Genomic DNA, 18036 nt, shown 5'->3' on the forward strand with positions numbered 1-18036 from the left:
TGATTAATGTTAATTAAGTACATGTACTTACTATAGAGTTATGGTTTGGTTTAGTGTTAGTTGCTTGTAATTATGCATAATTCACTGTTATTACTGTAGTAAGTACATGTAGTAACATGTAACTACGTCACATTAAGATAAAGTGTTACCAGATCTTTTATTCATAAAGGGATAGTTCTGCCACTGCCATGTTCAAACATGTATTTTGTGTACACAAATGCAGAACAAAAATCTTTACACAGTCCTTGCCATACAACAACATTTAGAAAAACACAAAAAGTCCCATAGAAAGAGTCCATTACTATGCTTTGGTCATCTGAAGTCATATGATAGCTTCACCTGCACTGCACATCTTAAATCAATTATGACAAAAGCTTAGCATTGTAATGTTTGGTTAAAATACATTTGAATACAATAAAATATTTAGCTGTTTCTCACCCAAAGTTATCCCAATGACTTTAGAAGACTGTCTATATACAGTACTATGAACTATATACAGTACTATGAACTACTTTCATGGTGTTTCAATTCCCCCTTGAGTGTTCCCTCTACAAAAAAAAAATAACATGGAATGGCATGGTGTTGAGTAAATAATGACAGAATATTTTTTTTTTTTTTTTTCGAACAACTCATTTAATGGTTGATTCTCATTAGGCTAAAACCGTGGAGGAGAAGAAATTATGGGCTCATCATATTAAACGGCTCATTCTAGAGAATCATCAGGCTGTGATACCACAAAAGGTATGTAATGATTATTGGGTTTTGTATTTATAAAACATCTAAAATTAATTTGGACATTTTGGATGGTTCTCTTTTAGGCAAAGGAAGCAATCCTGGAGATGGATTCTATTTGTAAGTATTTAAAACCACTCATGAACATGTTTCATTTTTCAGTGTAAAAAATCATCATGGGCCTGTTTTAACAGAGTACTTTTTTTTTTTCCAAGACAAAAAGTATAAGTACAGCCCTGAGAGACTCAAAAAGTCAGAGGAGTTTTCTAACTCTAGACAAGGCCGGAGGCAGTCAGGTAGGTGCCCATATATGTCTTGCAATTGTAAAATTTAAATCTTGAATTTATTTTATTAATTTACTTTTTCCAATGGACTGCTACTTTATCTTCCAACAGAACCGTCTAAAGAGATCTTGAAGAACTCTAAAGGTAAATCTCCATGTGTCCATTCTGTTCTAACCGGATATAAAGATATAATTTTGATGTTTTAAATAAAGATTAAAATAGTGTTAGCTGTTGGTATGTAATAAAGATATACAGTGGGAACTGACCATAGACAGTATAAAAAACTGGACACAGCGACCCCATTGGATTCAACGGAGACAAGTGAAGTCAATTAGAAGCACTAACTTCCTGATGGTCGAGCGTACTGCGCAGACTCACACTGAGCTTGGCGACGTAGATGTGACGTGAGCAACCCGTCTGTCTTCTAATAGCTGTGCCAAGAGAAATCTGAATCATTCCCTTCCGAAACTTGCAGAGACGGAGAGTGTGAGTAGGTGTCCATGAGCTAGGAGCAGGAGTAACTTTTGCTAAGTATTCTGATTAATTACTTTGTCATTTTGCCTCCACGTCCCCCCGATTGCGCGCGAGCTTCTCCTCCTGTCCATACGGTAATCTCTCTACTGTGCGACAAGGAGTCGCGTGGTTATGACTCAATCGTTAGCCTATTTTTACAAAAACTGCATCTATGGGGCCATAACATAAGATACAAGGTAATGGAGCCTTTTATACATTTTCTTGTTTCTTTAGAAATAAATAATGGACAAATGGAGTCTTTAAACGCCTCAGATGTAAAATTATTTGCTGTCAAAGTGACGCCAAAATGAATTGGAGTCAATGGGATGCTAACAGCAGGTGATGGTCCGCTAGCCAATGGCGGCACCCGGGGAAACTTCAAAATAATATGAAACCCTACCCCCTTGGAACTGACACCTCTTGCTTCTATTTTGCATTTTGTAGTGTAGTACGACATTTTTAATTCAGAATTATATTAACTTAAAGGGTTGGTTTACCCAAAAATGACAATTCTGTCATCATTTACTCACCCTCAGGTTGTTCCAAACCTGTATACATTTCTTTTTTCTGTTGAACACAAAGGGAGATAATTTGAAGAAAGTTTGTAACCAGGCGGTTTTGGTGCACCATTGACTTTCATAGTAGGAAAAAAAAATACTATGGAAGTCAGTGGTGCCCCAGAACTGTTCAGTTTCCCACATTCTTCAAAATATCTTCCTTTGTGTTCAACAGAAAAAAGAAATTCATACAGGTTTGGAACAACCTTAGGGTGAGTAAATGATGACATCATTTTCATTTTGGGGTGAACTGTCTTCATTTTAATTTCTTAGTATATTAAATGTAGTGGTGTAAACAATAATCGATTCGGTGATGCATCGCAATGCGGGGCATGCACGATTCAGCATCGATGCGGCAAAGTGCCATAATCGATTATGTCACTGTTTATTTTCTGGCCTTGAGTTGGACAATAAAGTTGTTAAGTTTCAATTACTTCCGGGGGCATAACAACAACAACAACAATCAAGATGGCTGAGGCGGAGGGAGATGACCGCGATAGACGGGTAATTAAAAACGCACCCAAAGCTTGGAAAGCGGACATCTGGGCACATTCACATTTCAAGTTAATGGGAAACTAGACAAGACTTACGCGGTGTGTAAAACCTGCCACACTAAAATCAAGCACGTTGGCAATACAACTAACTTCACGAACCATGTTGATCGTTGGCATCCTGAATTGGCTTCAACAACAACACAAAAAGTCGACACATCCCAGCCAAGAATTGACAAGTCGCTAGTGTCAACGTTGCCACACAACTCCGAGAGAGCAAAGAGGATCACACGATCGGTGGCATGTTTCATAGCAAAGGATCTACGACCCTATTATGTGGTAGAAAATGCGGGGTTTCGCCACATGCTTAAAACAATTGAGCCCCGGTATAAGCTACCGACAAGAGCTACCTTCACTGATTCTGCGCTTCCCGCATTGTACAAAGAAACCAAAGCAAAGGTAATGGAATCAGTGTGTAAAGCCAGTCGTGTAGCCATTACAAGTGACGCCTGGACTGAAAGCAGTGATTTATGTTTTCTTTTTCAGGTTTGAAAATGCCATATCCAATACCCTGTACCATTCAATTTTATTTTATTTAATGACATTTATGTCAAAGATACAGGAGAGTGATAATACACACATGGCAGCCAATAAAATCTGTTGTTCAATATCTGACTGCTTGTATTGCCTCATGACTGATGAAAAATGTGCCTTGTTGTGTGCAGTAGAATTTTGACGCATCGCAATGCATCGTAGAATCGAATTGAATCGAATCATTACCTGGTGAAATCGCAATCAAATCAAATTGTGAGGACAGTGCAAATGCACACCCCTAATGAAATGTCTCCCTTTTGTTTTAATGAACCCCCAAAATGCAAAACCTGAAAATCCATGTTATCCAGCATGATTTGAGAATGTTCACAAAGCATCATGTGGAAGCAAGACATTTTACAAAGGATGGCTAATGTCACTAATTTGCCTACTTTTTTTTTTTTCTTTTCTTTTTTTCATCTGGCTGATCTGGTGTCTGGGTAAATTCTTCAGCAATACTGAAGGTAAGAAGCCAATAAATCAACCAAAAATTACCCAAAATGGCTAAAAAACACACATGGTGTACAGTGTACAATTTGTTCCTTTTGATTTGCTTTTTATTTTTTTGTCCATAAGCTTGTTGAAGTGTTAAACAGTGATGGGAAAAAGAACAAATACTTACTAGTAATTGAAAAAGGAAAAAAAATCCCATCATTAAATCCACTTCAAAAAGTACATTTCCAGAAAAGAAGTAAATGTACCACGTTACTACCCACTTCTGGTTTTAGAGTGAGCTCAATAATGTAGAGCACCTTTATTCCCCAAGGGAAATTCTTTCTCTGTTACTTTGGTTCATGTCGTTGTACCTCATAAGAAGAAATCTTTGTGACTTCATTGTGACTCCAGCATTCTGACAGCATGGGGGCGTTGGCCGCTGACAAGTGGCCTTTACAAGCCACTTCTAGTGTTAGTGCTCTTGGCTTGTGCGAATCCTCAGCTGAGATGCCTGTCGCACAAGAAGAAAACTCTCTTGAAGGCCTGATTCCCAGTGATAATGATGAGGCGGTCCGTAGCTCGCCATCTCTGAAGGGCAGATTGATGCAAGACAATGAGGACGAAGCAGAAGGAGAGGAAAGTGACTCTGACGATATTCTAATGGAGGACAACCAGGTAGCTGACTTTGCCAGTTCCATGTTGGCTGCCATTTCCTGCTGGCACTATAGAGCCCGAGCTTTGCTTTCCATGGACTTCACAAGGGTGAGGTTCTCTGCCACAAAGGGAGATTCTATCATACCCCGACCTGACCTGCAACCTGACCTGCATGTCTGCCAGACCTCCCTGCCATGTTGCATGTGCTCTCACAGAGTGCCTTAATCCACTAACAGCGCATACAAGCTGAAGCTAACTCTGTAGATCAACAGCACTGCTAGAGGAACTAAACAAAATTGTAACAAGGAATTACCTTATTACAATTCATCAAATAATGCATATGCTGTACAGTACTTATGATTAATTTTGTTCACTGCATTTCACTTTGTTGAGAGAAACATCTAGTTAACAGTGTTATTATCGTTAATGATAAAAGTTTGATGAACTGTTTTTAAATTTTTTTTACGGTTTTCAAAATGGTAATAACCCCTAAAAAATTGGCCCACCCATCCATTTAGATTTAGCATAGAATAATGTTTTATTTTTATTATTTTCGTGCATTTTACTTGCATGCAACTTTAATCATACTTTAATTCATGAGAGGACCGCTTTGAATTTGACACAAGCATGTATACAACATGTTTAACCATGTTTTATTTACCTTGTAAAATCATTAAAGAAACCATAATAGATTTTCGAAATAACAATTTCAGGTTACCCCATTTTTCAGTGTTCGTTTTAGTTTACCACTATGTCCCTCAGGCCACCCCATTAAACATTTCCTGGAGACAGTCAATAAAAAACACCCAGTCAGAACTATTCTCTCTGATCGCAAACACTCTCATACTTGCAGAACAACACACTGCAACTGTATGGCGTTATTTTCCTGTCAAATGTCGAGAGCGCATTATTGTAGCGCGAAAGTACATTAATATAATGCGCGAGCGCAAATCTCTCTGCTCGCACGCGGAATATAATGCGCGAGCGCGAATCTCTCGTGCGGGAACTGGGCGCGCGCTCTCAGATACACGCTGCTCTTGTAAGAATTTTCTCTGGGCTCGCTCAGAGAATATGCCTGCCCTTAAAACGTGTTCAGTGCAATCGCGAATCTCTCCTCTTCGCTTAAAGTAAGCATGTATGTGCTTTAGACTGTGTCCCGTGCATTCGCGCATGCCTAAGTACTTTTATCTTCGATTTTTTTCTCTTTGCTCTTGGCATAAACGCTGTCAAAACGGCAACAACCAATCCGAAATAGGCTTCAACGACTGACCAATGAAAACGCGGCATCGTACATGGAATCTTATTGGTTGATATTGAACCGCACATGGAATAAGTTCACTTAAGTTCAATCAAGATCGCAAAAGCTGGCATGAATTTCTAAATAATCCATTGGAAAATTATTTAGACAGTGGACAGGCAGCCTAAAAACACAATAATGCAATCAGCCAAGAAAACAAATTACCAAAAAAAAAAAACTATACATACAGTGAGGAAAATAAGTATTTGAACACCCTGCTATTTTGCAAGTTCTCCCACTTAGAAATCATAAAGGGGTCTGAAATTGTCATCGTAGGTGCATGTCCACTGTGAGAGACATAATCTAAAAAAACAAATCCAGAAATCACAATGTATGATTTTTTAACTATTTATTTGTGTGATACAGCTGCAAATAAGTATTTGAACACCTGAGAAAATCAATGTTAATATTTGGTACAGTAGCCTTTGTTTGCAATTACAGAGGTCAAACGTTTCCTGTAGTTTTTCACCAGGTTTGCACACACTGCAGGAGGGATTTTGGCCCACTCCTCCACACAGATCTTTTCTAGATCAGTCAGGTTTCTGGGCTGTCGCTGAGAAACACGGAGTTTGAGCTCTCTCCAAAGATTCTCTATTAGGTTTAGGTCTGGAGACTGGCTAGGCCACGCCAGAACCTTGATATGCTTCTTACAGAGCCACTCCTTGGTTATCCTGGCTGTGTGCTTCGGGTCATTAAGACCCAGCCTCGACCCATCTTCAATGCTCTAACTGAGGGAAGGAGGTTGTTCCCCAAAATCTCGCAATACATGGCCCCGGTCATCCTCTCCTTAAGACAGTGCAGTCACCCTGTCCCATGTGCAGAAAAACACCCCCAAAGCATGATGCTACCACCCCCATGCTTCACAGTAGGGATGGTGTTCTTGGGATGGTACTCATCATTCTTCTTCCTCCAAACACGTTTAGTGGAATTATGACCAAAAAGTTCTATTTTGGTCTCATCTGACCACATGACTTTCTCCCATGATCATCCAAATGGTCATTGGCAAACTTAAGACGGGCCTTGACATGTGCTGGTTAAAGCAGGGGAACCTTCCGTGCCATGCATGATTTCAAACCATGACGTCTTAGTGTATTACCAACAGTAACCTTGGAAACGGTGGTCCCAGCTCTTTTCAGGTCATTGACCAGCTCCTCCCGTGTAGTTCTGGGCTGATTTCTCACCTTTCTTAGGATCATTGAGACCCCACAAGGTGAGATCTTGCATGGAGCCCCAGTCCGAGGGAGATTGACAGTCATGTTTAGCTTCTTCCATTTTCTAATGATTGCTCCAACAGTGGACCTTTTTTCACCAAGCTGCTTGGCAATTTCCCCGTAGCCCTTTCCAGCCTTGTGGAGGTGTACAATTTTGTCTCTAGTGTCTTTGGACAGCTCTTTGGTCTTGGCCATGTTAGTAGTTGGATTCTTACTGATTGTATGGGGTGGACAGGTGTCTTTATGCAGCTAACGACCTCAAACAGGTGCATCTAATTTAGGATAATAAATGGAGTGGAGGTGGACATTTTAAAGGCAGACTAACAGGTGTTTGAGGGTCAGAATTCTAGCTGATAGACAGATGTTCAAATACTTATTTGCAGCTGTATCATACAAATAAATTGTTAAAAAATCATATATTGTGATTTCTGGATTTTTTTTTTTTTTTAGATTATGTCTCTCACAGTGGACATGCACCTACGATGACAATTTCAGACCCCTCCATGATTTCCAAGTGGGAGAACTTGCAAAATAGCAGGGTGTTCAAATACTTATTTTCCTCACTGTAGATATCACTTAAAGCTAAAGTGCATATTATTTTCGATGTTAAAATACTCATATACTCACATTGTCATAGGCTATGTAGAAACTATAAATATGAAATTCATTAGCTGATTTCTTTGCTAACTGTACACATTGTCTCTTTATTGCTAAATAAATATTATTATTGCTATATTTGAGTGACCTGTCCATCTGCACACAACAAATGAGTTTGAGTTTGTCTGTATGTTCATACAGTGGTGCAAAAAAAACACACAAAAAAAAACACACTTCAGCTTTAATGATTAAAGAACTCTATATGCTGGGTAGTAGTGCAGTATTGTTCATTTGATACCTCATTGTTTGATTTATTAGTGCTAGTGCTGGCTTCTGCCGAGGACAATCCATCAGTAGTAGCTACAGGAAAAGACTGCAATGAAAACATACTGTATGTTTTAAGAGTCATCAGCAAGTCAATCAATCCACCACTAAATATCATGAAAATAAATAAATAAACATATAATCAGTGTTAGGTAGTACTATTTATTGCTAAAAGCTTTATTGTTAATTTCATACTGTTATTGTTAACAAGATTCCATGTACGATGTCGCGTTTTCATTGGTCAGTCGTTGAAGCCTATTTCTGATTGGTTGTTGCCGTTTTGACACCATTTATGCCAAGAGCATTATATTCCACGCGTGAGCAGAGAGATTCGCGCTCGCGCATTATATTAATGTACTTTCGCGCTACAATAATGCACTCTCGACATTTGACAGGAAAATAACACCATAAACCTCGAGTCAGGGGGGAGGGGGAGGGGATACACCGCTCTACAGTAATTTGAAAGTGATTGCAGTATCAGTTTTGGCCACAATCTTACATACGGGTCCTTTAACATTGAAAATAATATGCACTTTAGCTTTAAGTGATAGTTTTTGTTTTTTGTTTTTTTGTGGTAATTTGTTTTCTTGGCTGATTGCATTATTGTGTTTTTAGGCTGCCTGTCCACTGTGTCTAAATAATTTTCCAATGGATTATTTAGAAATTCATGCCAGCTTTTGCAGTCTTGATTGAACTTAAGTGAACTTATTCCATGTGCAGTTCTCAATATCAACCAATAAGATTCCATGTACGATGTCGCGTTTTCATTGGTCAGTCGTTGAAGCCTATTTCTGATTCTGATTCTGATTCTGATTCTGATTATTTCTGTTGCCGTTTTGACAGCGTTTATGCCAAGAGCAAAGAGAAAGAAATCGAAGAGAAGAGTACTTATAGTTAGGGAAAGTTAGGAATTTTTTTTTGCCAATCTGCAAAAAAATTTCTTACCAATAGCTTTTTTTACCATGTGTTCCTATAGGTGTCTAGTAACACCTCCCAATTTATCCACGGCCAAATCCTCGGGGAAATGCCTGGAGAGGCAATCAAAGTTGGGGTGCCCAGACGGCCTGGGTAAAAATAATGATTTTTTTTTTCTTTTTTTCAATATTACCTTTTGAGATGTCTAACTAGGGGTTTTTAGGGGTGCTGAATCTATCCCAGCCATTAGTTTTGAGTAAAAATGACTCCAAGTCCATACAAAAACCACATAAAAATGGTTTTATTGAACAATTACAAAACAAAACTTACTAAATCGGTTTAAAATTTAACAAACCTCATCCAACTCCCCTACATCTCACTCACTCCTGTTATCATCTGGCTGGTTGATGTTCTGGCAAAAGTTACCATGACAATTCCCACAAACAGAAATACGCTTGACGCCTTGCTTTTTACAGCAGCACCTGAGAGTGTCACAGTCCCCTGCACAGTTGCAGCTGACAAACTTCAGAAGGTAGTGCAGTGCAATGGGATCTGTTGTAGGGACTGGTGCATAACTTTGTTCTCCTCGTTTCCATCCATACTCAAGGACATCCAGTGATGGACTTTGTAGCAGTAGCCGATCTCTGGTCTGGAGATATGCCCGCAGAGAGTGTTGTGCTGCAGCTCCTGTAGTCGGAGGCAGTTTCTCAGGCTTGATGCTCCCAGCTGCGACCCGCTTGCTGATGATATCAAATCTTAAGTCTTTCAAATCTTCAGGTGGATTTCCGCAGAATGTGAGCTTGAACAGTTCGCAGCCAGCTTTGATGATGTCACTTTTCTTGGCTCTGATGTCATTGAACACATCCATGGCCCCCTCTGCTTTGTCAGTCTTGCAGAGCTTGGTGAGCAAAGTTGGTTTGCTAAACCCAGAAATTGCTGATACGGTATCGTAGCCAGTGAAGCTGTGTAGGAAGATCAGGTATTTACGGTATCTCTCCGGGAGGGCCTTCCGGATCTTTCTGACATCGTAAGATGTGTATTTAAGGTAGTTTGTGACGTCAGAAACACCAGTGATTTCAAACCACGTTTTGAAACTATCTTTAGTTCACTGCAGATCTTTTTCGACCTCACTCAGACCGTCACCACGGTCTTCCCTTGAATGACGCCATTCTTCCACCTATCCTCGAGAGGCAGAGGTGGACAAAGTACACAACTTCCTTACTTGAGTGAAAGTACAGATACTACTGGTCAAATAATACTCCGTTACAAGTAAAAGTTCTAAAGACCGATTTTTACTGAAGTAAAAGTACAGAAGTGTCAACAATGTCAGGTGACTGACCTTAGGTCAGTCACCTGACATTGTTGATATTAGGGCTTGAGCAGAGGTGGACAGTAACAAAGTACATTTACTTGAGTACTGTACTTTAGTACACTTTTTGAGTATCTGTACTTTACTTGAGTATTATTTTTTATGGAAACTTTTTACTTCACTACATTTGAAAGACAAATATCATACTTTTTACTCCACAACATTTCTGTCAAGGCCCTTGAGTAGAAAGTAAGGGGATGATTTTGGTTGCAAGGGTTGCATTTCGGTTGGAAATGAAAGTCGGGTTGACGTCAGAACTCGACTGATGTTGGTTTCTGACGTCAACCCGTCTGTCCAACATTGGAGATTAACGTCAATCTGCCGTTGGATTCTGACATCAACTTGATTTTCATTTTCAACTTTGGGTTTGGCAAAGCACCCATTTGAGTGTCCGAAACCATTGTGGACATTATTGAGTGCACTTATTCAATCTCACATTCAATCCCACTACTGGAACAGTGTACTAGAAATAAATGTGATATTGATATGAGGGTAGGCAGGCATAGATTCAGAGGCATAAGGTACTGTACACAACAATGCGACAATAATAAAACAATGCATTGACATTTACTTTTTACTTATAATACTTAAGTAATTTTAAAGACAGGAACTTCTGTACTTTTACTTCAGTAAAAATCGGTCTTTAGAACTTTTACTTGTAACGGAGTAATATTTGACCAGTAGTATCTGTACTTTCACTCAAGTAAGGAAGTTGTGTACTTTGTCCACCTCTGCCTCTCGAGGATAGGTGGAAGAATGGCGTCATTCAAGGGAAGACCGTGGTGACGGTCTGAGTGAGGTCGAAAAAGATCTGCAGTGAACTAAAGACAGTTTGAAAAACGCGGTTTGAAATCACTGGTGTTTCTGACGTCACAAACTACCTTAAAGACACATCTTACGATGTCAGAAAGATCCGGAAGGCCCTCCCGGAGAGATACCGTAAATACCTGATCTTCCTACACAGCTTCTCTGGCTACGATACCGTATCAGCAATTTCTGGGTTTAGCAAACCAACTTTGCTCACCAAGCTCTTCAAGACTGACAAAGCAGAGGGGGCCATGGATGTGTTCAATGACATCAGAGCCAAGAAAAGTGACATCATCAAAGCGGGCTGCGAACTGTTCAAGCTCACATTCTGCGGAAATCCACCTGAAGATTTGAAAGACTTAAGATTTGATATCATCAGCAAGCGGGTCGCAGCCGGGAGCATCAAGCCTGAGAAACTGCCTCCGACTACAGGAGCTGCAGCACAACACTCTCTGCGGGCATATCTCCAGACCAGAGATCGGCTACTGCTACAAAGTCCATCACTGGATGTCCTTGAGTATGGATGGAAACAAGGAGAACAAGGTTCTCCAGTCCCTACAACAGATCCCATTGCACTGCACTACCTTCTGAAGTTTGTCAGCTGCAACTGTGCAGGGGACTGTGACACTCTCAGGTGCTGCTGTAAAAAGCAAGTCGTCAAGCGTATTTCTGTTTGTGGGAACTGTCGTGGTAACTCTTGCCAGAACATCGACCAGCCAGATGATAACAGGAGTGAGTGAGATGTAGGGGAGTTGGATGAGGTTTGTTAAATTTTAAGGCGAGACACGGCAGGCAAAAACATCGTGTTTTTTTTTCCTGGTCAATTTTGAGATTTTTGGATATTTGTCTTCAATAACATGTCTTCTTTCAGACTTGTGGTGAAAAAAAGTCCGAAATACACATTTAGGTCTTTATTTTACTACACTTTGTCTGTTTGCGTCTGTAGATTTCTCACAAATTCTTAATCAACATGCTGCTCCGCAATCTCTGCCATCACCCTGTCATCACACACACCGTTAGGAAGCTCTCTCTCTCCTGTACAATGCTGTCGGATCCAAATATGGTAATTTCCTTTTTATCAGCAACCAATCGTGAAAGTAAAAGGGCTGAATGCGCAATCTCATTGGCTGATGATAAATCTTTAAAGCCCGTTTTCTCAAGATGACTTTTCTCTCATAGTCCAAGTCCGAAATCTCCACTTCAGTAGCACCTATATACACCAAACGTTCCAGTCTTGTACCTAGTTATATTATGAAGACATATACAGAGGGATTTGTAAATATATTATTCCTAGCCTGATTTATATAACATTTTATTCCAAAAAACATGGCGAAAATATTTTTTTTAAGGCTATTGACAGTATTTTCGGATTTACAGGATAACAAAAGTAGATATCCATAAATCCCTCTGTAATTTTTTCCCATCTAATATGTGAACACAATGAAAAAATTACTTTTAACCTGGCTTTATCCAATACTCAGAATTAGCGCATATTTAATTAGATATTGCCTAATTTGCATATTTAAACATTAAATTACAGAAAACTTGCAATACATTTTTTTCTCATCTTAATATAGGTAATCAACTGGGAAAGTTTCATGGTGATATCTGCTAGTTAAAAATTTGACTCTATTCACCTGTAGTGTCTCGCCTCAAACCGATTTAGTAAGTTTTGTTTTGTAATTGTTCAATAAAACCATTTTTATGTGGTTTTTGTATGGACTTGGAGTCATTTTTACTCAAAACTAATGGCTGGGATAGATTCGGCACCCCTAAAAACCCCTAGTTAGACATCTCAAAAGGTAATATTGAAAAAAAGAAAAAAAAAATCATTATTTTTACCCAGGCCGTCTGGGCACCCCAACTTTGATTGCCTCTCCAGGCGTTTCCCCGAGGATTTGGCCGTGGATAAATTGGGAGGTGTTACTAGACACCTATAGAAACACATGGTAAAAAAATCTATTGGTAAGAATTTTTTTTGCAGATTGGCAAAAAAAATTCCTAACTTTCCCTAACTATTAGGCATGCGCGAACGCACGGGACACAGTCTAAGCACATACACGCTTACTTTAAGCGAAGAGGAGAGATTCGCGATTGCACTGAACACGTTTTAAGTGCAGGCATATTCTCTGAGCGAGCCCAGAGAAAATTCTTACAAGAGCAGCGTGTATCTGAGAGCGCGCGAGCAGAGAGATTCGCGCTCGGCACATAATATTCCATGCGCGAGCAGAGAGATTCGAGCTCGGCACATTATTCCGCGTGCGAACAGACAGATTCACGCTCCCGCATTATATTAATGTACTTTCACGCTACAATAATGCGCTCTCGAAATTTGACAGGAAAATAACGCCATATAACTGAAGAACGTAAAACTGAGAACCATGAGTAACACGATGCTTCGCCAGACGACAAGTTTTTTATGGTTTTCCATATGAGATTTGAGGGATTTGTCATATTATAATGATATCCTATTGTGGTTTTACATTTTCACTATCAGTCCCTCCACAGCCCGGTTTGATGGCTAATATTCTTGAGGAGCGGTACTTCAGGTCCAATGAGATTTCGGAAGCACTTTATTTTACAGTCCTGTTCCACATGTACATTCTTATTCTTATTCTTATTATTATTATTATTATTATTATTATAGTAATTACAATAACTTGTTAATAACTTGGTACTAACCCTGAACCTTCCCCTAAACCCTAACCTTAACCCATGTAGTTACCCTATATTACCCAGTACTTTCTTAGAAATTAAATATTGTACTTGAGTACACTGTAAATACATGTACAGTAAGTGCACATACTGTAAAGTGCAACCAAGATTTCTATGTGTGCGTGGCTCTCTAGTGCAATGTCACAGAAATAGAAAGTAATACTATTTTGCAAAATAATTCTAATTAATGACCAGGGACAGTTTGCACCAGCTGTGCTTAAGTTACCTCTTAGCCTAGTTTTGACATAAAGGGGCACTAAGTTTATAACTTATGCACTAGTAAATATTTGTTGCATTGCACCATTAAACTTAGTTGAGATTCATCTTTGCGTAACTATATATTTACGGAAACCTCCGGCCAGAGTAATGGTTGGAATAAACTAGACTGACTGAATTACATCAATAAGCTCTATGTTTTACCTGACAGACTTTAATCGTTGTATGATGCTGACATATACACTCACTTACATTTTAAAAGAGAGAACATTATGTAAATAAATAACTTTCTTTGTGGCTCGTCAACAGTATTTATTTATTGATCCTTATTCATTTCAAATACAGTTTCAGACTGTTGTGTATATACTTAATCTATTATGTTATTCATGATTAAGTAATATCGTATTTTAATGGAAACGTATTTTTACCATTAGTTACTTGAGGCATAAGAAGTTACTTTAGAATAAAGGATAAACTGAAATTGACAGCATTTCAACACAACCTTTTCTCATGTATTTGAAGGCTGCTATTGCATCACTGAGGATAAACGTCATATGCGACTACGCGTTACTTTACGGCAAGCTTACAACCTACTAGCCATGTTCTGCCTTAAGAACAAATGGTGCAACTGAATAGTTACAAACTAGCTAGTAGTTACTAAGTCTCTAATGTGGAGTTTATGTTCCAGTTTAAAGGTCCCATTGCATGGATTATTTTATTATTTTAGAATGTTTCCTGGGGTGCCCTTATAATGTTAGTATGTTTTTTAGATCAAAAGTTGTTATCATTTAGAAATAAAAGGCATATTTCCTAGCCTGATTTTAGCCTCTGATTTGAATGCTCTGTTTGAAGGGGCGTGTCTGCTGTGAGACCTGTGATTGGCTGACATGCTTGCAGAAATATCTTGCATTACATGTGGAACTCTCTCGAAAACTTTTACTATTACAGCTATTATACGTTTTTACTATTATAGCTATCGGGATTAACGAATCGTGAGAAGTTTAAGTATTTAGATCTATTCCCATCACATAAAAGGTTGCAGTAATGGGCATTGAGCAGATGACAGTCTGTTGATCGCGTGAATGAAGATCTTATCATTGGAACGCAGTTTCTGCACTCTCACTAATGATTTCACAAATGCAAAAATGAGGTAAGTACAGTAAGAGCTTCGTTGTGCAGTGTAACAGCGTCATTGATTTCATAATGAGTTTTGGCAAGTGTCCAGATAAACTTGCGCTGTGTGTGATTGACAGCTTGGGCGATTGGAAAGGGATTGTTCTTTGATCGCTTTCTGTATATATATTAATCACAGTTTAAGTAAGATTATTTTCATCCTACTAAGAGAAACGACGTGAAGTTCATCGTTTAGTCACTGGCTTGATTTACTGATGCATAAACAGTATTGAACAACTTTGAGAGAAAGATTATCTGTCTGAACTTGAACAATTACACATCATGCGTCGCGTCTGAGCGCGTTGTTGTCTTTGGAGCTCCATCGATTGATTTATAATTCTTGATTTCTCTTTAAATTCACTTACAACAAACATTTTCTATTTTTCTCACCTCATAGTTACAACGCGGATTGTTGAGCAGACGCGTCTCAAGCCTAGTGATCCAACGCTGGATACTCTTATAGGTTACGTCCGTGGATCACGGCTGAACGCGTCTTCTCCGCACTCATTTACAAACAAACATTTTTTTTTTCGCGCCTATCGTGCGTCTACTCTACACCCGTACCCGTAAAAAGACGGATTATATCCAAGACTTAAGCCATAAATTAGTATTAATATTGATAGCATCACTGGTAGCGTCGTTGCTAACTTAACTTACTGTCCATCTGTTAAAATGGCGAATATATCAAATGTAAGTAGTTTACCTTTTGGTGCAGGTGAGGACACATTTGAGCTGCACGCGGTGCAGTCTGAGCTGGAAGCTGTTGAGAAACAGATCCACGACCTTTTAGTGAGAAAAGCCGAGCTGATAGACCGGCGGTTAGCTCTTGAAACATCGCGCGCCGAGGCACACAAATCAGAGACTAACGTTACTAACCCGATGACTCCGACCTCGTCTACTCCGTGCGTTCCTCAACATCGGTCCCGAACGTCGAGGTCGCGATCAGCCATGGTCTCGTTCACCCTGGCTCCAACATGCCATCACGAAGCCTGGATTTTTCCGCAGCGGAAGACGCGAGCCAGGTCTAGACCAAGAAAACTCTCTCCGACCCACCCGGTTTTCGAGATATCCACACAAAACCGTTTCTCCCCTCTTCGCGAAACAGAACGCAATGCTGTGATCATCGGTGATTCCATCGTTCGACACGTACACGCTACGTTAAATAAAAGTAAGGTGCATAATCACTGCTTTCCTGGTGCTCGTGTTTCTGAAATCGCTGCTCACGTTCCCGAGATTCTGAACGAGCGCGTCGGAACTGTGGTCCTTCACGCGGGAGGGGCAGACATCAGACTGCGCCAGACGGAGGTTCTGAAGAAAGACTTCAGGAATCTGATCGATACGGTACGCAGCACATCGCCTGATATAACGATTATTGTGTCAGGACCGCTTCCCATGTACCGACTAGGTCATGAAAAGTTTAGTAGATTATTCGCGCTAAATGAATGGTTAATGTCATGGTGCAATGAGCAGAAACTGCTCTTTGTAAATAATTGGAATCTGTTTTGGGAGCGTCCTAGGCTTTACCGTGCTGATGGCTTACACCCAAGCAGATTCGGATCGGATCTTCTGTCAGATAACATCTCCAAAATGTTAAATACCTTTTGACTAGTAACCAAAAGTCCAAATCATAGTCTCTGCTGCACCAATTTAACTGATATAAATAGTGTAGAACATTGCATAGAAACTGTGTCTATTCCTCGTTTAGTGAGATCAAATAATAAATCTACTGCAGGATCTAGAAAAAATCTAATTGTTATTAAACCAGAAAATGTTGCTATTGGTAATCAAAAACAATTTCTAAAGCTAGGTCTTCTAAACATTAGATCACTCACACCTAAGGCAGTTATTGTAAATGAAATAGTCACAGATAATAGCTTCGATGTACTTTGCCTTACTGAAACCTGGCTTAAACCAAATGATTATTTCGGTCTAAATGAGTCTACTCCATCAGGATACTCCTATAAGCACGAGCCCCGTCTGAATGGTCGTGGCGGCGGTGTTGCAACAATCTATAGAGATTTTCTCAATGTTACTCAGAAAACGGGTTATAAGTTTATTTCATTTGAAGTACTTGTACTAAATGTTACGCTCTTAGATGTTCGAAAAACATCCTTATTATCTCTAGCCTTGGCTACCATATATAGACCGCCTGGGCCTTACGCTGATTTCCTAAAAGAGTTTGCAGATCTTCTCTCAGACCTATTAGTTAACTTCGATAAAGCATTAATTGTTGGAGACTTTAATATCCATGTAGATAATCAAAATGATGCGTTAGGGGCTGCGTTTACAGATTTATTAAACTCCTTTGGGGTCAAGCAAAATGTTACCGGACCAACTCATCGATTTAATCATACACTCGATTTAATTATATCACATGGAACCGATCCAACCGATATAAATATCATTCCACAAAGTGACGATGTCACTGACCATTACATGGTAACTTGCATATTACGTACTCCTGTAATATATCATGCTGCGCCGCGTTATCGATTAGGCAGAACAATCCTTCCATCCACCATAGATAATTTTTCAAATAGCTTATTGGATCTGTCTCAGCTGCTCAGTGAACCCAAACAAACAGATGAACTTGAGGAATTAACTAGCACTATGAGCACCATTCTCTCTGGATCATTGGATATTGTTGCGCCCATTAGATTAAAAAAGGTCAGAGAGAAAAGTAAAGCACCATGGTACAACAATACTACGCGTGTTCTAAAGAGAGAAACCCGTAATTTAGAGCGTAAATGGAAACAAACTAACTTAGAGGTCTTTAGAATCGCATGGAAAGACAGTATGTCACGTTATAAAAAGGCCCTAAAAGCGGCCAGGGCTGAGCACCTCCGCAAACTAATAGAAAACAACCATAACAATCCTAAGTTCTTATTTAACACCGTGGCGAGACTAACAAATAAACAGATGTCTCCTGAACAAAATATTCCATTACAGTTTAGTAGTAATGATTTCATGAAGTTCTTCACTGAGAAAATAGAAAACATCAGAACCACAATTGTAAACGTTCAATCCTCAATCGCGCCTTATAATTCAGCCTCAATTATCACCCCGCAAGAACAATTACAGTGCTTTACAACTATAGAACAAAAAGAGTTAAATAAACTTTTTACTTCATCTAAAACAACAACATGTTTACTAGA

The 18036-nt window shown here is 39.3% G+C and overlaps 1 protein-coding gene across 1 annotated transcript in view; it reads left to right on the forward strand.

The window, feature by feature from the left end:
- LOC308699004 (pleckstrin homology domain-containing family G member 3) overlaps positions 1-18036 on the forward strand; it is a 206798-nt gene that overhangs the window by 180389 nt on the left and 8373 nt on the right. The window contains exons 11-16 of the mRNA XM_081379536.1: positions 655-741; positions 819-852; positions 948-1028; positions 1128-1160; positions 3622-3632; positions 4015-4365. Of these exons, the coding sequence (XP_081235662.1) occupies positions 655-741; positions 819-852; positions 948-1028; positions 1128-1160; positions 3622-3632; positions 4015-4365 (597 nt within the window). The remainder of the gene's footprint in view (positions 1-654; positions 742-818; positions 853-947; positions 1029-1127; positions 1161-3621; positions 3633-4014; positions 4366-18036) is intronic.

This window comes from Scardinius erythrophthalmus (assembly GCF_964197995.2).
Source record: "Scardinius erythrophthalmus genome assembly, chromosome: 11".
Lineage (NCBI taxonomy): Eukaryota > Metazoa > Chordata > Actinopteri > Cypriniformes > Leuciscidae > Scardinius > Scardinius erythrophthalmus.